Source organism: Erythrolamprus reginae, chromosome 4, assembly GCF_031021105.1.
Source record: "Erythrolamprus reginae isolate rEryReg1 chromosome 4, rEryReg1.hap1, whole genome shotgun sequence".
Classification (NCBI taxonomy): Eukaryota; Metazoa; Chordata; class Lepidosauria; order Squamata; family Dipsadidae; genus Erythrolamprus; species Erythrolamprus reginae.
The window spans coordinates 83410156-83436178 of NC_091953.1; the positions used below are offsets into that span (position 1 = coordinate 83410156).

Sequence of the window (26023 nt, forward strand, 5' to 3'; positions counted from 1 at the left end):
GTCTCTTCCGTTGTGAAAAGTCGGGAGCAGTGATGGGCCGGACCCAGATTGTTGGTGTTGCACACGGGTGGCAACGACCTGGTGATGGTGAAGGACTTGGCTCAGTGGCGTCAAGTCATGGCAGTCCCCCGGGGCTTGCAGAGCATATGGAACAGATTGTTGGTGTTGCACACGGGTGGCAACGACCTGGTGGTGGTGAAGGACTTGGCTCAGTGGCGTCAAGTCATGGCAGTCCCCCGGGGCTTGCAGAGCATATGGAACAGATTGTTGGTGTTGCACACGGGTGGCAACGACCTGGTGGTGGTGAAGGACTTGGCTCAGTGGCGTCAAGTCATGGCAGTCCCCCGGGGCTTGCAGAGCATATGGAACAGATTGTTGGTGTTGCACACTGGTGGCAACGACCTGGTGTCGGTGAAGGACTTGGCACAGTGATGTCATGTCATGGTGAACCACCGGTCGTACGGGGCCTACGGCCGTGGTGTGTGGTTCTGGTGTGTGGTTCTGATACCCCCACATGGAGGGGATGCGGAGTCGCCGTCACACCAACAGCTGTTGACGGGACCAGGATATGGGTTAACATGGCAGGGGGAGGCAAAGTGATCTGACACACGGGCATGTGTTTTTAAACCTCCCCCCCCTAGCTTTCACTGGGTCAATTTAGGAAGACGTCAGGAGTGGCAATTTTACACAGACCTGCAGTGGTGCCTGCGTGAGCTGGGGCAGGCTTAGGCGGGGAGCAGGGGGCCAAGATAGAGATCTGACCCCCTGCTGTGGCAGAAACGGGGCGGAAAGGGTATCAGTAGCAACTGTGTGTTCTCCTTTGGGCATCTTTTGTAAGATGATTGGCACCCCCATTGCACAACTCATGCTTCCTCCACGGACAGAGAGGTGTAAAGGGGGTGCCCTTGGGGCTCACCTACGTCATTTCCGGTTCCGGGTCATGCAAGGCGAGCCCTCCCACATGCTGGGCGTGGCTTCCGGGTCGGAGTAGGCGGGGCACGCCTCACCCTGACCAGGCATGGAGTAACGCCCATTTAGTTGCCCAAGTATGTTGTGTTCAGGAAACTCCGCCCCATTTAGCGACCCCTGCAGGTCTTTCTGTTAATTTTAATAAAGTGACCCATTTTACCCAGCTTGGTGTCCGAGTGTTCATTTCCCGTCCAAGGCAAATGAAAGGCCAGGCGAAATAACGCCGGGCCGAAAATTGCCAATGGCGGGAAGCAACTCGGTTCTCCCCATCAGCTGTGGGGCGTTCCCCGCGATAGCGCGGGAACGCCCCAGAGCAATCAGCGGCCGCTCGGGCATTCTGGGAAAGCCGAGGGGCGGGGCGTGTGCCCTTTATCAGGGCTTGCTTGCCCCCTCCCCCCGGCTTCTTTTGCACCCCCGAGCTCGCCGCAGAACGGACACCCACCCACCCTCCGCTCAATCCAGGATGTTTTTTATAGGTCGCCTGGTTGGGGCCGAGTAGGAATTTTTGCAATCTTTAGGCATTTGCTACGGATTGTTTTTCGCCTACTCCATCCTGGACGAGGGTAAGGATTTGTGGTTACGGGGTGCATCTGTATGTAAATAGGTTCTGATTCAGCAATTTGATGTTTATATTCTTGGTCACTATATGGCAGAAACGGGGCGGAAAGGGTATCAGTAGCAACTGTGTGTTCTCCTTTGGGCATCTTTTGTAAGATGATTGGCACCCCCATTGCACAACTCATGCTTCCTCCACGGACAGAGAGGTGTAAAGGGGGTGCCCTTGGGGCTCACCTACGTCATTTCCGGTTCCGGGTCATGCAAGGCGAGCCCTCCCACATGCTGGGCGTGGCTTCCGGGTCGGAGTAGGCGGGGCACGCCTCACCCTGACCAGGCATGGAGTAACGCCCATTTAGTTGCCCAAGTATGTTGTGTTCAGGAAACTCCGCCCCATTTAGCGACCCCTGCAGGTCTTTCTGTTAATTTTAATAAAGTGACCCATTTTACCCAGCTTGGTGTCCGAGTGTTCATTTCCCGTCCAAGGCAATATGATTATTCTATAGTTCCAGTAAAACTAAGGTCAAGTTGTTGCTATCATAATCTTATGAATAAAGTTAATTCTGGGAACATCGGGTTTTATTTAGAGCTATTTTCAGATGATTATCTAACATCTTCTTAAAAACTTTAAAAAAGTAGTTTTAAAAGGGCGGGGGGGGGGCAGACACTTAGGCTGTATGGGGCCCCAAAATTCCTGATGGCGGCCCTGCATATAGGCTTTACTACAGGTAAATATCTTCCTCACCTATTCAGAGTGTTTACAACCAAAATTTTTCTAGAAATAAATATGTATCAATTTTTGCTTTGTGCTTTGGAGGAAAAGATACAGGCTATTATTTTGTGTGAGTGAGTGTTCCTTAAAAAGAATAACAATATCACTAGGGCTTTACATGCCTGAATGATCCACTCATTAAATGTAGAAAAGACAGTAATAACAAAAAATGGTATGGTATGAATGAACACCAATTTAATAAGTGAGCCTCGAGAACAAGAAGTTACTTGAATTAGAGGGTCATGAATTAAGGTTTGGATGGCAGAACTATCTATGGTATGATAAAATTAAAGTCAATGTTGATTTTAAAAATCATTTTGCTAGGCATGCCATACTGAGAGTTTGGAATAAATATAAAACAAGGCTCTTTACAAAACTGCCTTTTTGGGGGTTATCCCAGGAAGTTTTTTTAAGAAAATAAATGGTGGCAAAGCCAGACTAGTGGACATATAGCAAAATTTTCTCTCTCAATTCTGGTGACCCTATACTAAAGCAGAGGGAAGAACTTCAATCAGAAGGTTATGTTTGTCATTGGTTTACCTACCAACAACTGAAAGAAAGATTTAAATTGGATAAAAAGAGTTATGGGTTTGATTTTGTTAAAAATGAATTGGAAATCTTACTTTGTGGAAACGATGAACATATTACTGCTAAGATTTATAAAACGTTACTGAAATTGAATTTGGAAAGTGAACATGTAAACATTGCATGATTCAATGGGCAAGGAATTTTGGATATAATTGATGCTTGAACAATGGGAAAATGTGTGGATGAAGGGTTATTATACTAAATTACAATTTTAAAAAAAATTATAAGATGATGCATCATTGGTATCTAACACCAGATAAGTTATCTAAGATGTACAAAGGTATGCCAATTAAATGTTGGAAGTTTACAGAAGGGACTTTTTATCATTTATGGTGGACATGTGATAAAGCAAAGACATTTTGGATCATGATTCATATTTTAATACAGGAAATTATGAAAATGAAAACGAAGATGAAACCAGAAACTTTTCTTTTGGGTCTAATGGAAAAAGACATGGAAAAAAAATGGAACTTCGACCCAGCAGAACATATATGTTGATTATTGTATGCACAGCAAGGTTATTGTATGCACAAAAGTGGAAGGACACTTTGATTCCCATTATGGGCAAATGGTTGAAGAGTTGGCAGAAATAGCAAAATTGACTACTTTGACTAGAGATAAGAATATAAATACCTTCCTTTTCACATGGACACCATTTCTGAACTTTGTGCTTGAGGTAGAAAAGAATGAAACTTTGATTCTGAGTTAGACTGATAAATCCTTATAGAAATAGCTAGTTTATATTACTATGAAAAAAACAAAAAGTTGTGGTTTGATGTTAATGTTTTATTTTACTGCAACAGAGGGAGTCATAAGTCTATGCTTCTTTTTCTTCTTCCCAACCCTTCCTCACTTTTCCTTCTCCCTTCCCCCCACTGCTTTCCTATTTACTTCTTCATGTTGTATCTTATAACTCAATAAAATATTAAAATATTCAATAAATAAATAAACAAACACCAGTTTAAAAGCTTTAAATGCTTTAGTCATTGCACATGCACAGCCATTTGCCAACCAGATTGAAATATCCATGTTTATTGTGCAGTCTGATCTTTTGTGAAAACCTAAAATCCAGGAATCTAGTAGAAGTAGTAGCAGTGGAAGTGCCTGGAGGCTGTTAGGGTGTGGTTGGGTGTCAACAGACTCAACCCTGATAAGATGGAGTGGATGTGGGTCTTGCCTCCCAAGGACAATTCCATCTGTCCATCCATTACCCTGGGGGGGAATTGTTGACCCCCCTCAGAGAGGTTCTGCAGCTTGGGTGTCCTCCTCGATCCACAGCTCACATTAGAGAACCATCTTTCAGCTGTGGCAAGGGGGGCGTTTGCCCAGGTTCACCTGGTGCACCAGTTGCGGCCCTACCTGGACCAGGAGTCATTGCTCACAGTCACTCATGCCCTCATCACCTCGAGGTTCGACTCCTGTAATGCTCTCTACATGGGGCTACCTCTGAAGAGTGTTCAGAAACTTCAGATCGTGCAGAATGCAGCTGCGAGAGCTATCATGGGCTTCCTTAGGTATGCCCATGTTACACCAACACTCCGCAGTCTGCATTGGTTGCTGATCAGTTTCCAGTCACAATTCAAAGTGTTGGTTATGACCTATAAAGCCTTTCATGGCATCGGACCATAATATCTCCGGGACCGCCTGCTGCCGCATGAATCCCAGCAACCGATTAGGTCCCACAGAGTTGGCCTTCTCCAGGTCCCGTCGATGAAACAATGTCGTCTGGCGGGACCCAGGAGAAGAGCCTTCTCTGGAATCAGCTCCCCCCCCCCCCGGAGATTAGGACTGCCCCCACCCTCCTTGCCTTTCACAAACTTTTGAAAACTCATCTATGTCGCCAGGCATGGAGGAATTGATATATCCTCAGCTGCCTTGACTCTATGTATGGTATGTTTGGGTTGTATGACTGCTTTTAATAGGGGTCTTTTAAAACTGTTTTTAACATTGGATTTGTATATGATGTTTTCTTGTTGTGAGCCACTCCTAGTCCTCAGAGAGGGGCGGCATACAAATCTAAATAATAATAATAATAATAATAATAATAATAATAATAACAACAACAACAACAACTAGTTAGTTTTCCAACAATTAACCAATCTGATTATTGTATCTTCCATGCCATATCAATGTTACTCTCTAAATCATTTCACTTTTAAATGGCATTAATGAAATAAAATGTACAGTGACAATGTTAACCAGAATATTAACCTGGGGGCGGGGGAGCCTACTTGACTTCAGTATTACAGGATAAAACTATCAGTAATTAAGTGAAAGTGGAAAGGGAGAGGAAAAGGGAGAGAAACAGAATCAGATGCTTGCAGACAGAAATATAACTTGCATGCTTCCCATTGGTTCAAAACAGCATGGCCAATGGTTAGAGATAATAGGAGATGTGGTCTGGTGTGAAGATTCTCGTTGGCTGTTTAGAAGTATTTCACAAGTTTTTAATTGCTGTTGTTGATCATTTCAAAGGGTTCCAGTTTTAAATATTGTGATTCTTTTGTCTTTGGACTGCTTAAGAACTTGAAGGGAGCTACATACCGGTATATTGAAAAGGAAAAAATGTTTATTCAAATCTTTTCTGGCATTGTAGAAAAAAGCAGAGATCTTTCAAGCACTTAATAACAAGATAAGTGATTATAATTATAATATAATTATAACTATATTATAACTATATATGTATATATTATACATAAATATATAATGATTTATAAACTATTTATAAATTGTTATTTTCAGAGTGAGCACAGCTTTACTATGTGTGACAACCCAAGAGCAATAACAGCAAATAGAGGTTTGTCATAAAATAGTGGTTTTATGTACAAAATAATATATACTATATATACACATACTATAGGCAAGAAGTCAAACAATCAGCAATTCCAGCAGAGAAAAACACATGGCGCAAGAGAGATGACCTCTTATTATTATATAGGCTCTTAAATGGATAACAGCTGAAAACCTTGCTGACTCATTACATCATTACATCAGTGCATCATTGCATCATCTTAGCAGCTGGTTAGCTCTTAAATCACAGCTCTAAAATGACAAGTTATTTATTACTCTGCACAATCTGCAATCATACAGTTACTATTTTTCTTTTAGAACACATTCTTTTTTCTTTCAAGTCAGTACAGAATGTTTCTGATCACCTCACAAATAAGTTGGACACTGAAATAGAAAGATGATTGTATTTGCTGTAGAAAATGTTTTCTTCCATTTAGTGATTTAGTATTTTCTTAGGCTGAGTAACAACTAGTGCCTATAATTATACAGCACACCTGTTTCCATTAATCTCAGCCAGTATTTCCATGGAAACCACACAAACAAAAAATGACACTTCATGTCTATTATTATATACATGTGTATATACACAGACACTCACAGACACACACACAAGCTTATACAATTTCAGTATATCTTTCTATGTACAGATCCTTATACATAATCCTATTGTTTTATAAAATAAAGTGTTTATATATAGAATTATACAAGCACAGTGCAAATACAAATACAAATATTGGCATTAAGAAAATATCTGAATGAAGAAAATCTATGTTCACTATGATTTTGTACTCAAGCTTATCTATAATTCTATAATGGTCGTGAACTATGGTATGTGTGCCACAGGTGGCATATAGAATCTGAGGACATGTGAGGCATTGTCCTATGTCAGCTCCAGCACACATGTGCGTGTTGACCATCTGATTTTCAGCCTTCCGGGGGGTGAGGAAGGCCATATTCACCCTCCCCAGGCTTCAAGAAAGCCTCCAGATCCTGCGGAGGGTGAAAAATGGACCCAAAGGGTCTACCAGAAATTAACTTCCAGTAGGCCCATTGGGCCCATTTTTCACCATCCACAGGCTCTGGAAGCTTTCCTGAAGCCTGGGTGAAAATTCAATTCAATTCAATTCAATTTAATTTATTAGATTTGTATGCTGCCCCTCTCCGAAGACTCGGGGCAGCTCACAACAGCGATAAAAACAATATTATAATGGCACAAATCTAATATTAAAAATAACTAAAAACCCCATCATAATTAAAAACCAAACAGCACATACATACCAAACATAAATTATAATGAGCCTGGGGGAAAGGCCTGTGCGCATGTGCAGGGGGAGCAGTGTGGAGGGAGTTTGTCTGCACATGCATGGGGTAGGGCATTATGGGTGTGTGCACGCATGTGTGCACTATCATGCCCGTATGCGCCCTTTTGGCAGCCAAGCAAAAAAGGTTTACCATCATTGTTCCAGGTGTATTAAATCTAATGAAATTCAAATCGAATTTTAAGATAACACTTTAAACTTGATTATTAGAAACCATTTTTGTCACTTTTGTTAACCCTTTTGTATACTTTTTAGGCTTCCAAAATTTAGTTTAAGTTGTGCAAAGAGGAAATAATTCTAAGGAATTATCTAAAACCTCGTGGAGGGGCAGCATATAAATTTAAATAATAATAATAATAATAATAATAATTATTATTATTATTATTATTATTATTATTATTATTATTATTATTATAATATAATAATAATAATAAAAGAATGGTGATGATGGAGATGATAATACCATGTTACAGACATCCAGTTATCTTTCTTTAGAGAGTTCCTCAAAATACTATATGGTCACATTCCCTGAGTCTGAACTGAAGAAGTATTATTCTTATTAAATAAGTATATTATGAAGTAATCATACTTATGATTCCAAAATATGGTTGACATTTAATTTCATGTAAAAATATTTAATTAATAATGATGATGTACTAATGATTAAGGTTATTGCAGAGAAGATAAATCAAATAACTAACTCAATAATTCAATTGCAGCAGAATTAGCAGTTTAGAGCAAATCAGCATCAATTCTATAAAAACCTTTAAAAGGGCCGTGGCTAAGGACAAACTGGATTCTGAGTCTCCAATACTTTAACCAATACACAACAATAGTTTACCATGACATGTTGCACTTTGTGATATATTTAAACCAATATAAAATTCCTTTTACATCTCTGAATCACCTGAACTGCACCTCATACACACATTGCTAAGTGGAACTTTAATCTCATTCTGTCAATTAACTAAACTGAACCAATGTTCCCTCTAATTTTTTTTCAGTGTGGGCGGAAAAGTATAGTGTCTGAGCGACAGTCCCTTCGGGACTGGGCGGCATAGAAGTAGAAATAAATAAATAAGTAAGTAAGTAAGTAAGTAAGTAAGTAAGTAAGTAAGTAAGTAAGTAAGTAAGTAAGTAAGTAAATAAATAAGGAAAAAAATCCCTTCTTTTTTATTAAAAGAACCTAGTAATTAAAAAAACCAACAAAATCCATTACTATTAAAAGTAAAACTACCAGCAAAACTATTAATAAAAACAGAGGAGGACTCAGGTTTTTTTCTGTTATTATTTAAGTGCTTTTACCATATGTTTTAAATCAAGAGTCACTTCTCTCTCTGTTTCTCTCTCTTTCCTGTCATTTTCTGCCTCAATCATTTTCTCATTTCTCTTTTTTTCTCCTTTTTTCTATCATTTCTCTCTCTCTCTCTCTTTCTTCCACTCTTCTCTCTCTCTTTCTTCCTCTCTCTCACTCTCTTCCTTCCTCTCTCATCTTTCTTTCTCTCTCTTTCTCTATCTTGCTTTCTTCCTCTCTCTCACTCTTTTCCTTCCTCTCTCATTTCTTTCTTTCTTTCTTTCTTTCTCTCTCTTTCTCTATCTTGATTTCTTCCTCTCTCACTCTCTTCCTTCCTCTCTCATCTCTCTCTCTTTTTTTTTTCTTTCTTTCTTTCTTTCCTTCTCTTTCTTTCTCTATCTCTCCCCCTCTTGCTCTCTCTCTTTTTCTCACTTTCCCTCTCTTGTTTTCTTTCTCTCTCTTGTTCTCTCTCTCTTGCTATCTCTTTCTCTCCCCCCTCTTTCTCTCTCTCTCTCTCTCTCTCACTTTCTTTCTATCTTGCTCTGTCACTCTCACTCTCGTTCTCCAGAGGCTGGCGAAAGTGATTTACAATGTGGGGTGTGCAGGTCGGCGCACGCTCTCCCCATCTCCCTGCCAGCCCCCCGGAACATTCAAAATAAGAAAACCCTTCGCTCTTACTTTGAATGTTCAAAGTAGATGGGAGATGAGGAGAGCGCGCACCGGCTGCCCCCGCCTGCCCTGCCTCTCTTTCTCCTCCGCTGCAAGAGAGGCGGGGCAGGCGGGCGGGCGAGGGGCAGCCAGCGCGCGCGCTCCTCATCTTCCATATACTTTGAACATTCAAAGTAAGAGCGAAGGGTTTTCTTATTTTGAATGTTCCGGGAGGCTGGCAGAGAGATGGGGAGAGCATGCGCCGGCCCGCGCGCCCCACATTGTAAATCACTTTTGTCAGCCTCCGGAGAATGCTGGCCCTGCCTCTCTTGCAGCGTAGGAGAAAGAGAGGCGGATCGGGTGGGTGGGGGACAGGGCCAAGAGGCCAGGAGTGCGAGGGGGCCGGAGGCACCATGGAGAGGCAGGGGCGGCCGCGGCTTCCTTCTACTGCCCGCCCCTCCCCGCCCCCCCCCCCCCGGTGGACTGGCAGGGGGATGGGGAGCACACGACCGAGGAAAAGGGTGCGTGGGGGGGTATTTTGGAGCACGTGCACGCACGCAGCTTACAGGGATCAGTGAAATGAACAGTAGAATTTTAGCATTAACACAATGTACATTTCAGGGCTAGCATTATTATTTTAAAAGCTTGCATGAGAAGGGAAATGACTTCTGAAGAATTACTCTAGTTCAAAAAAGACCTACTTGTTAATATAATCGAACAATATATTGTAAGGTTATTTAGGGGGGGGAAAGAAGTAGAACATGCCACTAACTTGCACATTGAGTCTTAAGTTTATCATGAAAGATTTTCCTCTGAACAGTGTGCATAAAAATCCAGATTTTTGTAAAGCAACTGAGTAAGTTGAACCAACAATGACAAATCACCAGCCTTTTAAACAACATTTCATATTACAACCAGAATAGCAATATAAACAAAGTCTGTGCTACTTTAAATGTCTCTCCAAGATATTCAATTTAAGCAGATTGTATTACATTAAACTAAAAATCAGAACAGTAATAAAATATCAAACTCTGTGAAGCTTGCTGCCAGATATCTGCAGTCCCCAAGTTCAGATAACTTATAGATTCTAGAATGGATATGTAATTGGCACACAGAAACTAATTAATGAATATACAGTATATTGCTACCCATGGTTGAGTAGGAAAATAGCTGTCACTCATGCAAAATTCTCTACAATAAGGATCTGTTAGCTTAACATCAATGATGGGCTCTTATGGGTATGGTCAGATACGCAGAACTGGTAGAAACATTTTGGTCAGATAAGCAAAATCTTTTTTATCCCTTCTGGGCTTTGAGTATATTTTTCCTATTGCAATAAATGAGGTTGAATGTGTATAATTTTAGAAGAGCTCTCTCTCTCTCTCTCTCTCTCTCTCTCTCTCTCTCTCTCTCTCTCTCTCTCTCTCTCTCTCTCTGTGTGTGTGTGTGTGTGTACATACACATACAGTTTACATAGTAGATAATATATATTCTTATGTGCCTGTGTGCAATATGTACGTAATGTACACATATGGTATATTTACATAGAATTAAATAGTATATTTTGAATGTTCAGTAATAGTAAGTTGATAGGGAAATTGTATCTCTTTGAGGTGAGGAAAGGCCAGGCACCCTAACCCCAAACCCTTGACATGAGTGATGTCAATTTGGCCAACTTTAAGTCACATGACCTTTAAACTACCCCATCACATGATCATCAAGCCACTCCCACCCAGTCACATGGGCAGCAAGCCACACTCACATACTCAATATAGGCCACGTGATACATAATTTCATACATTTCTATTGAGCTCTCCAATTCTAAAATTACATCAGAAAAATATGTAAAAATGGAAGAGTTTTATTTTTTCCTTTCAGATTTTATATCACAAAACTTTGACCAGTCACAAATTCTGGACATCTTTGTTTAGTGCAGATTCTTCTTTCTGAGCTCTTTTGGAATATCTGTATATTTTAGATGAAGGAAGATGCACATTAATCACTATATTCACCAATGCATCAATCTTATATATATAAAAGTAGCATCTCTTCAACCTGTAACTAACTGCTCTATTTTATAGTTCACTAAGATTTTTAATACCCCTTGCTTACTAGAACAGCACAAGGACAGGAACTGTCACAAGATGGTCTAAGCCTATGTCGTAACTACCAGAAGGAACATATGTTATCAGGTATATTTCTCCTATTTAGAATGTGATTTGTTTTATACTTACTTCTCCTTTTTCTGTGTAAGGACATGTTATCAATTATAATTTGTTATTGGCAGATTGATGACACACCTTGGTCATCCTAGCATTGTGTAAGTTATAAGGCTACTGTGTCGGGCGTAATGTGACATTCAGACTTTGTCATGAGAATACTCTCAACCTGTGTACACAATAAACCTGACTTCTCCATCCCTTTGTGGTCTTCATTCCTGAAACTAGTGAGCTCATTTAGTTGCAATAAGATAATTATACCTAAATTGGAATTTAAAATATAATAGTTTTTTCTATGTTTCATATGTATATATTATTATTATTATTATTATTATTATTATTATTTCAATGTATATATTATTAAATATACATATATTATTCAATGATATATAATTTAGAAAAAGGACCAAAATGCATTTATTAATGCACAGCGATTAGATCTCAAACTGACAGGAAAAAGTGATTTTATGGAAGATCTTAATGGATTCTATGACCTTAACCTTTAACCATCTAATTAATTATAATAATAGAAACATAGAAACATAGAAGTCTGGCGGCAGAAAAAGACCTCATGGTCCATCTAGTCTGCCCTTATACTATTTTCTGTATTTTATCTTAGGATAGATATATGTTTATCCCAGGCATGTTTAAATTCAGTTACTGTGGATTTATCTACCACGTCTGCTGGAAGTTTGTTCCAAGGATCTACTACTCTTTCAGTAAAATAATATTTTCTCATGTTGCTTTTGATCTTTCCCCCAACTAACTTCAGATAATAATAATAACAGAGTTGGAAGGGACCCTGGAGGTCTTCTAGTCCAATCCCCTGCTTAGGAAGGAAAGCCTGCACTACTTCAGACAAATGATTGTCCAACATCTTCCTAAAAACTTCCACTGTTGGAGCATTCACAACTTCTGGAGGCAAGCTGTTCCACTGATTAATTGTTCTGTCATGAAAGTTCTCCTTAGTTCTAAGTTACTTCGCTCCTTGTTTAGTTTCCATCCATTGCTTCTTGTTCTACCCTCAGGTGCTTTGGAAAATAGTTTGACACCCTCTTCTTTGTGGCAATCCCTGAGATATTGGAACACTGCTAACATGTCTATAAAGAATGGAACATTCTAGTTTGTCTAAATGATAGGAAAATATATTTACCTGAATATCAGAAACTTCACTAGAACTCAGATCATGACAAACAATACTTTAAACTTATTGGTATAAGAAAGCCCTACCTTCCCCATAATAAAATATTATTTATTCTTAATATTACAAGAAAGGCAGAATAGAATATTTCCCGTGAAGGAAAAGAGGAGGCAGAAAGGCAGAAAGCAGATCCAATTTTTCTTCTATAGGAAAACAGCTTCAAGCAGAAAACTGAAAAGGCTTGTCTTTAGGTATGGATATTTTGTATCCATTCAGAAAGTTGAGCCACCCTATTTATAATCAGAGACTCCAAATAAGCAACACAATAGGCAAGGAGCCAGAGCTGACAAGATTAACTCAAACAAACAAAAAAACTTGGATTTGTATTTCCCCTATTGCCTATATAGAACCAGCCACGACCCCATAGGAATCTGTCAACAGCCATTAAAATATCGAACGACATATTCTTGCATAACAATAGGCATCTCAATAAAAAAAACCTCAAAGAATGTATAAAAGTCCACCTACTCTCAACTCCATTTTGTCAGCCACCCCATAATACTGTCACTGATGTTTCTGGCTACCATATAAACTGAGACTTTCTTTCCTGCAGTCTGCCTCCATTTTATTGTAGCATTGTTCTCCTGGCTTGGAATAAGACCTGATTTTTCTTCCAACATTGTGTTGCATTGAGACATATAAACAGGAATGAGTAATATTGTCTAGTTGTAGATGCAATTCACTAAAACACATATAGTTTCCAAAGTTGCTATGTTCTAGGAAGAAGTAATAGTAGTTTGACTTAGAGATAAAGTTTAATAATTTTGGATAATGCTTTTATTTTGAACAACATATGTATTACATAGAAATTGACATTGCCAATAAATTAGTTTTTACATTGGAAAGAAAATATTATGGCCTGATTACTAATATGTTAAAGACATGAAGTAACTTGTGGATACATTTAATTTTTTCTTTTTTCTTTTTACCCTTCCTCCACTATTTTTATAGGTGGTGAATATATCTAATACTTGTTCTTTCTCCTATTTTCCCCATAGCAACATCCCTATGAGGTCGTTGTCTAAAGATAAACTTAATACATGGATGCCTGCAATTAAATATGGTTACCTTTTATTGAACTGTTATGCAAGATTTTATACCAAAGATTTTATACATGTGCTCAAATTTGCTTTGAGTAAAAAAGAAAAAAACAGTGAGAAACTGTAATGGTCTGACAGTATATCCTCTCCATTGTTTGTACATGATTGCATATTGGACATGCAATGATGTAGCCCCTAAAACTTAGGTACAGTCCCCTTAACTTTTCAAGTATCCCTCTTGATGTATTAAATGAGAAAACTGAGAAATGCCTACAAGATCAATCCTACAAATTAAATTAAACAGGTATAATTTTATATTGATCAGCATACTTTTTTGTCTTTTCTCCACCTACTTTTTAGTTAGTCAGATATTCAGAAGTTGAGTATAGTTGTGAGCCGCCCCGAGTCCATGGAGAGGGGTGGCATATAAATCCAATTAATAAAATAAATAAATAAATAGTTTTCAACTTAGCAAAAACTTGTGTAACCAACTTCCATTTATAATTGTAAGCCGCCCCGAGTCCTTGGAGAATGAGAGGAGTGGCATGTAAATCCAATAAATAAATAAATAAAATAAATAAATAAATAATGCAAATAAAGAGAAACATATTTCACACAATGCCCTAGATCTTAAATTCACCTTACAACCATATACTGTATAACAAATATTACTTGCTTGTATACACATGAAATAAAAGATATCCGGTTCACAATTTTATTAAGAACATTTCTGATAATTTCAATGCATGAATAAAACAAGGGAAATAACACAAAATATTATAGGAATCACCTCTGTTTTGTTTGTTTGTTCTGAATTAAGTGCAAAGTGCAGTACTTACTTTTGGAAGAGAGGCTCTGGAGCCTGAACTCTGAGTGGTCATTGTCAAGACTGTAGTTATGCCCAGTGCAACTCTGGCTGGAGCAGCATCCATATTGATCCAGAAAGATACCCAGGACAAAATGACGATTAGCAGGCTAGGAATGTACATCTGGATTAAATAATATCCCATCTGACGCTCCAAATGAAACTTTACTTCAATGCATGTAAATTTTCCTAGAACATGAAATTACTTTTATAAATCATTTTTGTACATTTTAATCCTATTATTTCATGAGCATAAATTAACTGCCTTAGGCACATGAAAAGGGAAATGTTGGATCTTATTGAATGGCCACTGTTCCTTCAGTGCTAATATATCTTATTAGTATATCTTGACTGACATTCTACCCTGAAGGGATCAAACCCAGGTTACTCACTTGAGAGTTGTATATCATTTTACAGAAAGATGGATGCAATTATAACAATCAATTTACTGATCTCTCATTGAGTATTGTTTAATGTTTTGAAAATAATGGCTTTAAAAATTAATACTTTTAAAACAAAATAATAAACAAAACAGTGCATTTGAAGAGTCATGCTTCAAAGAATTGATGAGAGCATTTAAAAAAAACAAATCTGAATAATTAAATTACTTTGGCAAATTTATCTATTAATTGAAATACTTAAACGCTGTAAATAATTATTTGACCTGGTATGGTACAATTCTCAGCTGCATTTATAAATTGGTATTCCTAAAATTTATTCACTGGCTTTATCACTTTTTCTCTAGTTTTCAAACCACAATAGAAATATCTGACTACACCTAAATAGTGTCCTGCCAAAGTCTATAATAAAGATGTATATTTATAAAACCTAATTTATTTTAATACAATTAGTTAGTTAGTTATCTGATGCCTTTTGATTCTGGGACTTTCCAGAGAGTGCATGTCCTCAGGGCTCTTTGTTGTTGAATATATCCCAATTATATACCTGAATCATGTGTTCTTTGAAATTCCATATCTATTGAAACCTTGAAAATGAATTGATGTTTTGGTTTTAGTATTTGTATAAGAAATTAAAGGAAACAAATTGAAAATAATTATTGATGACATTTTCAAAGCTATGAAGCTACTTTCTTTTATTATAAAACTTCTTAGACTTATATACTATCATTCAGAGAGGACTTCAAGGCAATATATATTAGGTACTATTTTCTTCTCTTTGTTTTTGCCACAATAATTATGTAAGGTAGGCTGGGCTGGGAGAAAGTAACTAGATCAGTTTGAGGCAGTGAATTTCTACAGATATAACTGTACTGTCAACCCATCAAGCTAACAACGATGCTATGCTGATGTTATTTCTGGTACACAGGACATGATGGATATATTGAATAAAAACTGATTACATACAGTGTGTTGTTGGAAGTTTAATTCAGGAATTGCAATGATAACTCATATGGCTTGGCTGTAATGTAGCATTTTCAAATTTTGGTGGGAAATTCTTAAAAGGGTTAGCATGGATTGTGGCTTCTCACCAATGGATATATGTTCCTTGGCTACATTTATTAAGACAAGATGTCAATAGCCTAAGTATTATATGACAGTGCAAAATAAATCAATACTTAATTTGCAGCTTGACTAATGTTGAGCAGTCAAAATAAGATTTGAATTCGTTCTTTTAAACAGAAATGTAATCCAATCCATTTTATTAATTTAACTATGTAATTAATGTGTAGTAATTATAATATTGACCAGTATTCTTTAATAAGTTTCTAATATTGCTCATACATTTTGGAAATCATTGTTAAATAACATAAAACTTACCAGTATTGTAATGCTTTGTGCAATAACCAAGCTCCTTTTCTTCTTTCAAAATAAACTGTGGTAGAGTTAAGCCTTCTGCTACTTGTACTGGACCATCACTCATCCATTCAAATATCAGATCATTCATTGTATAGCCAACTATAACAAACAAATTATTTGTTATTAGACAATACTACGTAGTGTTGCTACAACAGACAAATAGCAGCAGTAGAAAATTATTTAATTTCTGAAAGAGACAGCATCAGTCATAGATAAATACATTCAGATTATGGTTAATGCATGGAGTGATATTACATCAATAAATTAGGAATATATCTAGATTAAACTTGGGGAACATTTGACCATAAGTATATATATGGCAAAGCTAATAATATATTAAAGTGAAATGCATAGGACTTTCTATATCTTATATAAAGTGAGACTACAATTTAAATACCACAACAGCATGGCAGGCACAAATTAAGCACTTTTAGTTTTAACATATTTGGAAAATTCTATACTGGAAAAATCTGCATTAGATGCTGTCAGGTCTCCAAACCTATTTGGATAATAGCATCAGCTTCTTGAAATATTATAACTGAATATCTTAGGTGTATCCAGTTGCTTCTATACCTGTCACTTTTATTACTTATTACCTCCATCCAGTTCATGCTGTTTGCCTTTGGAGATATGGAGGATTGATATTGTATGTTAAATGTAAAGATGCACCCATAAAGGCTTGCCTCAAAAATGTCACTATTTACTCCATGTATTTATTGTTTGCTTTTATATGTCAAGTGTCAAATAACCCCCCAAGTCAAAAATTTAAATTATCCAAAGAGACATTTTATTCAGGATTTTAAGTATGAAAACAATGTGTGCTATCACTAAAGAGAAAGAAATAGAGAAAGCAAACAGCTTGCTTACTGATAAACGTTAACAAATAGCTCAAAATGTAGTCACCCTGTCCAAGAAGGGCACATCCATTCTACAATGTTGATAAATAAGATCCTCCCACCATTAGCACCCGAGGTTCTCTCCAAACACATAAGAACTGCAAATACCAGAATCCCCAGTCTTCTTCTTTGTGGGATTTGGAGAATAAAAGGTACTGCCGGGTTATAGGAAGTTGAATTAGAACAGGGATGTCAAACTGGTGGCCCCTGGGCCAGATGTGTCACGTGCAGGCCAAGGTCACCTCAGCTCCACGGAGGGGAAAAAACATCATGAAATGTCATGTGACGGCAATGTGATATGGCAAGCTTGACACCTGTGACTTAGAACATTTAGTTCTGTCTTCTCAAAAGCCCTCAGGTCTTCAAATGACATAATATGTTCTATTACGAGAACCAATTAAGGCCAATGAAATCAACTTTGTTTATTTTTATTTTATTTATTTATTTATTTTGTCCAATACACAATGAGGGTTTTAGTGGGTATATATCTATATACACATAATAAAATACATGATGAAGGTTATAGAGGAGATACTCATAGTAAAATATATCTAAGAAATAATAGAAAAGAAGATATAGTAATAGAACATATCAATGAAAGAATAGAAGAAGAGATATAGGAATAGAAGAAAGGTATAGGAGATATAGGAGAGCAATAGGACGGGACGGAAGGCACTCTAGTGCACTTGTACTCACCCCTTACTGACCTCTTAGGAATCTGGATAGGTCAACTGTAGATAATCTAAGGGTAAAGTGTTGGAGGTTTGGGGATGACACTATGGAGTCCGGTAATGAGTTCCATGCTTCGACAACTCGGTTACTGAAGTCATATTTTTTACAGTCAAGTTTGGAGCAGTTAATATTAAGTTTAAATCTGTTGTGTGCTCTTGTGTTGTTGTGGTTGAAGCTGAAGTAGTCGCCGACAGGCAAGACATTGCAGCATATGATCTTGTGGGCAATAATTAGATCTTGTTTAAGGCGTCTTAGTTCTAAACTTTCTAGGCCCAGGATTGAAAGTCTAGTCTCATAGGGTATTCTATTTCGAGTGGAGGAGTGAAGGGCTCTTCTGGTGAAATATCTTTGGACATTTTCAAGGGTGTTAATGTCTGAGATGCGATATAGGTTCCAAACAGATGAGCTGTATTCGAGAATGGGTCTGGCAAAAGTTTTGTAAGCTCTGGTAAGTAGTGTGAGATTGCCAGAGCAGAAGCTACATAGGATTAGGTTTACAACTCTTGAAGCCTTCTTGGCTATATTGTTGCAGTGGGCTTTGGCACTGAAATCTTTTGTTATTAGTATACCAAGGTCTTTAACCGAGTGGGGATTATCTGTGATAATTTGATAATTCAGTTTGTATTTGGAGTTCAGATTCTTCTTCCCAATGTGTAGGACAGAGCATTTGCTAGTTGAGATTTGGAATTGCCATGTGTTAGACCACTCAGAAACAGTGTCAAGGTCTGTTTGGAGAGTAGTTGTGTTATCAGTAAATAGTAAAGTAAAAAAAGTAGTAGCAGTGTAGTATAGATACTGTATCCCTTTTAAGTTTGCTTTCTCCACTTGTTTTCTTCAGTGATATATTCTTCATATACCAGAAGCTTAGTATTATACTACATGAAGTAATATTAAAATACAGCATTTCAAAGAGTCAGATTATGACAGGTATGTTTTTAAATATATATTTTATTTTAAATATAATATCTGACTTACAGCTTTCTAGTTGCATTGTACATGTTTGTACATCCATGGGGAAATTCTTTAGGTCCATGGGACAGGATAAAGTTAATGTTAGTCTAAAAGAATGCAAAGAAATGTTCGTTCAGTATAGAATTGCTGCTAAACTGAAGTCTTAAAACCCACTCCTAGAAGGAAAATGATCAAAGCTTAATTCAATCTATTCAGTTTGTCACCTATTGTTAAATGTTGCGTTGTACTATTCATTTTGCAAGCAGAAGCATGCTAAAGACTTGCATGAAACTTAATCCTTTGAGTTGCTTCAACATGTTATCCTATGATCACTGTATTCTTTTTCTTTTAGATCTATAGAAACACATACACATGTGCACAAAGAGAAAACCTAGAGCCATCTTTTAAAAAACAAACAAACCTGATTGCTTTAAGCCTGTTCAACTAATAACTAGTTTATCACAAAAAACTAATTATTTAAAAATATAGGCTTAGAATTAAGATATTAGTTTTACTTAGCAAAATACCACATACAGAGATTACAACAATGGCACTTTCAATTCTTCACCAAATATGTATTAACAGATGTTTAAATATATATTTGCTATAAGAAGCTATGTTGAAATATAGTAAGGCTGATCAATAAATAATGGCGATCAAGTTCACTTGTAGTCAATGAATACAAATAAAGGAGAGCTCATTTGCAAACTCTATTTAGATAAGTAACTCAAAGCTTCTCACACAGAGGGGCTAACAAGAGTGCGATGGTGCAGTAAGAATGCAATAAATTCTCAGTTGTAGATCAACACACTTCCTTAGAAGAGAACCACAATATCAGAAACCATTTAGGTCATGGAGTCCAATGTCTACTCATTGCAGGACTACAATTAATGCTTCCCCAATATATGGATCTCAAATATACAATCACATTAAGGGAAAGGGAGTTAACCTGCTTAATCACTGATTCTTAGTTTCTTACTTTTATAGAACTGATATTAACATTCATCCAGAATCTAGTTTCTTGTGTGTGGGGGAACTTGGGCGTCCTCCTTGATCCACAGCTTACATTAGAGAACCATCTTTCAGCTGTGGTGAGGGGGGCATTTGCCCAGGTTCGCCTGGTGCACCAGTTGCCGCCCTATCTGGACTGGAGGTCACTGCTCACAGACACTCATGCCCTCATCACCTTGAGGTTTGACTACTGTAATGCTCTCTACCTGGGACTACCTTTGAAGAGTGTTCAGAAACTTCAGATCGTGCAGAATGCAGCTGCGAGAGCAATCATGGGTTTCCCCAGGTATGCCCATGTTACACCAACACTCCGCAGTCTGCATTGTTTGCCAATCAGTTTCCGGTCACAATTCAAAGTGTTGGTTATGACCTATAAAGCCTTTCATGGCATCAGACCCGAATATCTCTGGGACCGCCTGCTGCCGCATGAATCCCAGCAACCAGTTAGGTCCCACAGAGTTGGCCTTCTCCGAGTCCCGTTCACTAAACAATATCGTCTGGCGGGACCCAGGGGAAGAGCCTTCTCTGTGGCGGCTCCAACCCTCTGGAATCAACTCCCCCTGGAGATCAGGATTGCCCCCACCCTCCTTGCCTTTCACAAACTCCTTAAAACCCACCTCTGTTGTCAGGCATGGGGGAATTGATTCCCTCTAATTTTTTTTCGGTGTGGGCGGAAAAGTATAGTGTCTGAGCGACAGTCCCTTTGGGACTGGGCGGCATAGAAGTATAAATAAATAAATAAATAAATAAATAAATGAATGAATGAATGAATGAATGAATGAATGAATAAATAAATAAATAAATAAACAAACAAACAAACAAACAAACAAATAAATAAATAAATAAATAAGAAAAAAATTCCCTTCTTTTTTTTATTAAAAGAAATTAATAAAACAAAACAAAATCAAAATCTATTACTATTATTATCTTCTCTTTTTCCATCCCTGTCTCCTCCCCCTTTGTGTGTGTGTGTGTGCATGTGTGTGTGTGTGTGAAATCTTGAACCATTTCCAATTAGAGGTGAGCTATTGGAAATGGTTCAAGAGTTCACACACACACACACACACACACACAAACAAACAAACGGCTGGGGTTTTTTTTCTCTGTTATTATTTGGGTGCTTTTTACCATATGCTTTAAATCAAGAGTCATTTTTCTCTCTTTCTCTCTCCCCCTCTTTCTCTCTCTTTCTCTCTCTCTCATTTTCTTTCTCTCTCTATTGCTTTCTTTCTCTCTCACTCTTTCTTTCTATCTCTCTTGCTTTCTTTCTCTTCTCTCTCTTGCTATCTCTCTCTCCCCCTTTCATCTCTCTCTCTCTCTTGCTTTCTTTCTCTCTCTCTCTTGCTTTCTTTCTCTTCTCTCTCTTGCTATCTCTCTCCCCCCCTTCTCTCTTTCTCTCAGCAGCAGCATTGGGCAGTAGCCGTGGGGCAACGGCAGGGTGATCAGCTGTGAGGCGGAGCTCCGGAACGGAGGCACCCACGGCTTTCTCCGAGCACTTCGGGAATGCCTGCCCTGCCTCTACTGCAGCCCCCTTGCTGGAAGTCTGGGACGAAAGCGCTCCCAGCGAAGGGGCTGCAAGAGGGGCAGGGCGGGCATTCCCGAAGCCCACGGAGAAAGCCCTCTCTCGCAGCCCCCTGGCTGGCAGCGCTTTCGGCCCATAGCCGCCACCAACACAGGAGAAGTCGTGCCCCAAGGCAGGAGGTGGTGGAGGAGGAGAGGGGGCGGATCGGGCAGGCAGGGGGCAGGGCCGAGAAGCCAGGGGTGCATTTGGCCGGAGGCACCGTGGGGAGGCAGGGGTGGCCGCGGCTCCCTTTCCTCCTACTGCTGCACCTCCCCGCCCCCCCCCCCCCCCGCAGGCTGGCAGGGGGATGGGGAGCACGCGCCCATGGAAAAGGGTGCATGGGGGGTATTTTGGGGTGCGCGCGCGCACGCTCGCAGTTTACAAGGAACACTGATGAAATGTATGATTGCTTTTTATATTAAGTGCTTTAAATTGTTTTTAATCATTGGATTTGTACTGTTTATTGTTAGCCGCTCCGAGTCTCCAGAGAGAGGTGGCATACAAATCTAATTAATAATAATAATAATAATAATAATAATAATAATAACAACAACAACAATAGCAAAAATAGCAATAATAGTAATAATAATAAAATAACTATTCTTTGTGGGTTTTGGGTTCTTCAGTCTAGAATATTAGAGAACGTCTCTCAATCTTTAACATTTCTTCCAATAATATTTTCTCATCACTAATATACCCTGTTCTTCTAGCTTCTTGTCTTAATTTCTGCAGTATCTGCTCAGTTACAGCCGCAGATTACAGCCGTGCGATAGGCGTCCCTATCCAAGGTACTGATTGGCCGCCCGTCCCTAGTTACAATGTAAGCGGGAAGTTTCTCTCTGTGTGATTTCTCCCGGGTCGGAGGGAGGACTGCAATGCTGTTTACAGCCGCCCTCATCCATCTCCTACTTATGTCAGGAAGACGTCCGATTCTGCTGAAAAAATTTCAGTTGTGGTTCAACTGGGCAGCTCAAGGTGCCACATGCAGGTGGACACGGGCTCGGCTCATTCGTTAGTTTCTTGGGCCACCCTGAAGCGTTGTTTTCCGGCCATGAGCAAGAGTCGCCTGCAGCCCTGCGCGTTGAGCCTGAGGGATTACCAAGGAGCTCCGATTCCACTTCTCGGCGAAGGTCGTTTTGCAGTCCGCTTCAAGTCTTTTGCCGGCAGATTACCACTCATTGTGGTGGATGGACCATTTGCAAACCTCCTAGGACTAGACTGGTTCACTTCTCTTGGACTCTCAGTTATAGGGGTAAATGTAGTAAAGGGGGAGTCGGGTTTTGACAAGTTGGCATGGGAATTTCCTACCGTCTTTGACGGCAATTTGGGGTGTTATACGGGGACCCCGATTTCTTTTAGTTTGGATCCGCAAGTTCCAGCGGTTCGTTTAAAAGCCCGCTGTGTGCCTATTCCCCTCTGACCGAAAGTGGATGCTGAATTGGACAGACTGATTGCTCAGGGGGTTTTGGAGCAAGTAGATCAAGCGGTGTGGGAGACCCCGGTGGTGATTGCATTCAAGGGGGATGGTGGTATCAGATTGTGTGGGGACTACAAGTGTTCCGTGAACAGAGCATTGGCCCACCATTCATACCCCCTGCCTGTAGTGCAACAGTTACTGCACACTCTGGGGGAGGGTCGGGTGTTTGCGAAGCTTGATCTCTCTCAAGCTTACCAGCAGCTTCCCGTCGATTCTTTAACAGCAGAGGCCCAGTCCATTATAACCCATCGGGGGGTATTCAAATGCAATAGGTTGCAATTCGGAGTTTCCATTGCCCCGGGATATTCCAAGGTTTGATGGAGCGGCTGTTATATGGGCTGGATGGGACGGTGCCGTACTTTGATGATGTCCTAGTGTCAGGGAGTTCCATAGACGAATTAATGACATGGGTGAGGAAGGTCTTGTCCAAGTTCAGGGACGCGGGCCTGAAGCTGAAAGCCAAGAAATGTGTGTTTGCTGTTCCCCAGGTGGAGTTCCTGGGCTTTACTGTGGATGGACAGGGAATCCACCCGACCCCTGATAAGACTCGAGCCATCAGGGACGCCCCCAGGCCACAGTCTAATGTGGAACTCCAGGCTTTCCTAGGACTGCTGAATTTCTATGCGGTCTTCATCCCGCATAAGGCGTCGGTGGCCGAACCTTTACACCGGCTGCTGGATAAACATTCCAATTGGCATTGGGGGGAAAGGGGGGAAGTCCTGGGGGAGAGTTTAAACCCGACCAAAAGGTTTGAAGAAACTGACATATCGGAGGAAGCTTCCCCGCTTCCAGGCAAGGAAACCAGAGTGACGGCCCCTGAGGCCAGAGCCGAGGAATCTATAGAGCCACGGCGGTCCGGAAGGATTTGTAAGAGGCTGGAATACTTGAATGATTATGTATGTGTCAACGAAAGGGATAGGAGTGCAGTATCTGCTCAGTTACAGCCGCAGATGAGAGCCGTGCGATAGGCATCCCTATCCAAGGTACTGATTGGCCGCCCGTCCCTAGTTACAATGTAAGCGGGAAGTTTCTCTCTGTGTGGATTGGGTGCTGCCTCAGGCAGCTCGTTCATATATAAGCCTGTATTCTGTTTTGCTTGCTAAGCTTGTACCTGCCTTGTCTGGCATGTGTCTGTAATAAACAGTTTGGTTTACCGAGGCCTCTTTACAATTTCTATTCCTCTGACTCTTTGCTAGACCAATTCTATTTCTTCTCAGACTTCCTTAAAACTAAATGCCCAAATTTGAACAGAGGGATTGTTCAGGAAAGGTGAGTCTTACTCAGAACAAAATGAGTTCTTTGTTCCCCTAGTTTCCATAATTTGGAAACTAAATTGCCATTCCTGTAGCCTAAAACTATGTTTGTATTTTTTAGAAGCCTCATCCCATTGCTGATGCACATTCAGCATATTTTTGTTTATTTAAATTGTTATTGATTACTGTAATTTATATGCTGTTCAATTCCTAAAGGCTCTGAGCAGCTTGCAGATGACACAAACATAAATTGAAGTAGTTAACAAAGAGAAAAATCAGCAACTCCCTCCAACTCAATAAGAAGCAATTTCCTAACCATTGACACATCAAGGAAAGCAATCTAGTAACAAGAAAAAACTTGTAATGCATGGAAGAGATCTGTCACACCATTATTCCCCAAAGACTCTTTGGAATAAACAGGTTTAGAAAGACTTCCTAAATGCAAACAGGGATGATGTTGATCTGCTCTAAGATGGAGTAGAAGCCAAGAGGCAGAGGCAGAAGGACAGATAAAGAGCTACAGAAAAGATATGCCTCCTTAGTCCCTAATGATAGCAATCCTTCAAAGATGAGACTCAAAGTGTGCCTTCCCAACTAAATCTTATTGGATGGACAGAAACTACTGACAAGAAAGGATTACTAGATCTTTTTTGCATAGATCAGATGAGGTCAGTATAGTAACTTCATACAGTATAGTATCCATTTTGTAACTATGCATGTGATTTTTATTTATTTTTTTGTAAGTCAGGAACTTTACATTTGTCTCTGTTAAATTTCATGGTGCTAATTTCAGTCCACTTCACTAATTTATCCACTAATTCAGGCATTTTGAATGGTCTCTTTTTCATTTCTCAAGAATCTTAAATATACCATCAACTTTTGTTAAATCTAATAAATATTTCTCCTTTTTCAAGGCATTAATTTAACTTTTTGAAGAGTATTAGATGTAATTCCAAATTTTATGACTTCCCACTTATTCCAGTTTGAAAGGAACCTTTACTGAACATTTTTAGAATTCTATATTCAAGCCAGTTTTAGAATCACATTGTAAGTATATCATCTAGTCTACACTTAGCTTGTTAATTCAAATTTTATTTGTTCGATCTGTACAAAGTTAGCACTCACCCGTCTCTTAGAAGAATGAAATATTTTGAGAAATATTAAAATGGCAAAATGTTATATTTCCCTAAAGGAGAAACCTGTTCTTGGAAAGCAGCCCTCACTTTTATGAATAGTCCTAGCAGGAGTGGGCCAGCCTATCTACAATACAAACAACTTTCAGTTGCAGGATGATGGGATTACTTATGGGATCATCTTCTCACACTTCCCAGCGGCCGATCAGAACTCACAGGATTGGCCTTCCCCAGGTCCCATCGGCCAAACAGTGTCAGCTGACAGGATCGCGGGAGAGGACATTCTCTGTGGCTACTACCCCCAGAGATCTGCACAGGCCCCACCCTCCTGGCCTTCCGGAAGGCCTTAAAAACAGCTTTGCCAGCAAGCCTGGGGCCATTGAGCTATAGCACTCTGCTCTGGCCTAGAAATGATGAATGTTTTTGGAATGGGTTTTATTGTTGTATATGGTTTTATTATGTATACCACCCAGAGTCCATCAGGAGTTGGGCAGCCTATAAATTCAATAAAATAAATAAAATGAAATTAATTAATTAATTAAGACATGGCCCTTCAGGATATCCTAGGACTATTTAACAGAATTTTGTAAAGACTAGTGTGGTTTACAGTTGTTGTGATGCTAACCAGCACTCTCAAGAATGATAGCTAGCTTCCCAGATTGACAATATATATTTATGGCTTCTGAACTTGGTTGTTTGTTTGCTAATGTTTCATTGCCAGACTAGGTAACCTCTTCAGTGGGAGTGGGTTTGCTCTGTTTGTAGCTTGCCCTGACATAGTTGCTGGGGTGTTTCTCTTTGGTAGTTCCTCGATTTGGTATTACTATAAATACCAAAAGCTTAACAGCAACCTTAAAGCCAAATACAGGCAATCATAATTTTACAGTGAATATTTTTGTAGCAGTATAAAAAAGCAGATTACAGGGAATTTA

General features: G+C 39.3%; 1 protein-coding gene and 1 long non-coding RNA gene across 3 annotated transcripts in view; one reads left to right on the forward strand and one right to left on the reverse strand.

Annotated features, from left to right (window-relative positions):
* The window catches only part of GLRA2 (glycine receptor alpha 2), a 197202-nt gene that overhangs the window by 114925 nt on the left and 56254 nt on the right, over positions 1 to 26023 (reverse strand). For both annotated transcript variants that reach the window (XM_070750793.1, XM_070750792.1), the window contains 3 exons: positions 18681 to 18763; positions 16039 to 16176; positions 14235 to 14449 (listed from right to left, as the gene is read on the reverse strand). In XM_070750793.1, the coding sequence (XP_070606894.1) occupies positions 14235 to 14449; positions 16039 to 16176; positions 18681 to 18763 (436 nt within the window). The remainder of the gene's footprint in view (positions 1 to 14234; positions 14450 to 16038; positions 16177 to 18680; positions 18764 to 26023) is intronic.
* LOC139166763 (uncharacterized) overlaps positions 10863 to 26023 on the forward strand; it is a 30952-nt gene continuing 15791 nt past the window's right edge. Inside the window, exon 1 of the long non-coding RNA XR_011559030.1 lies at positions 10863 to 11127. This is a non-coding gene — a long non-coding RNA (uncharacterized lncRNA). The remainder of the gene's footprint in view (positions 11128 to 26023) is intronic.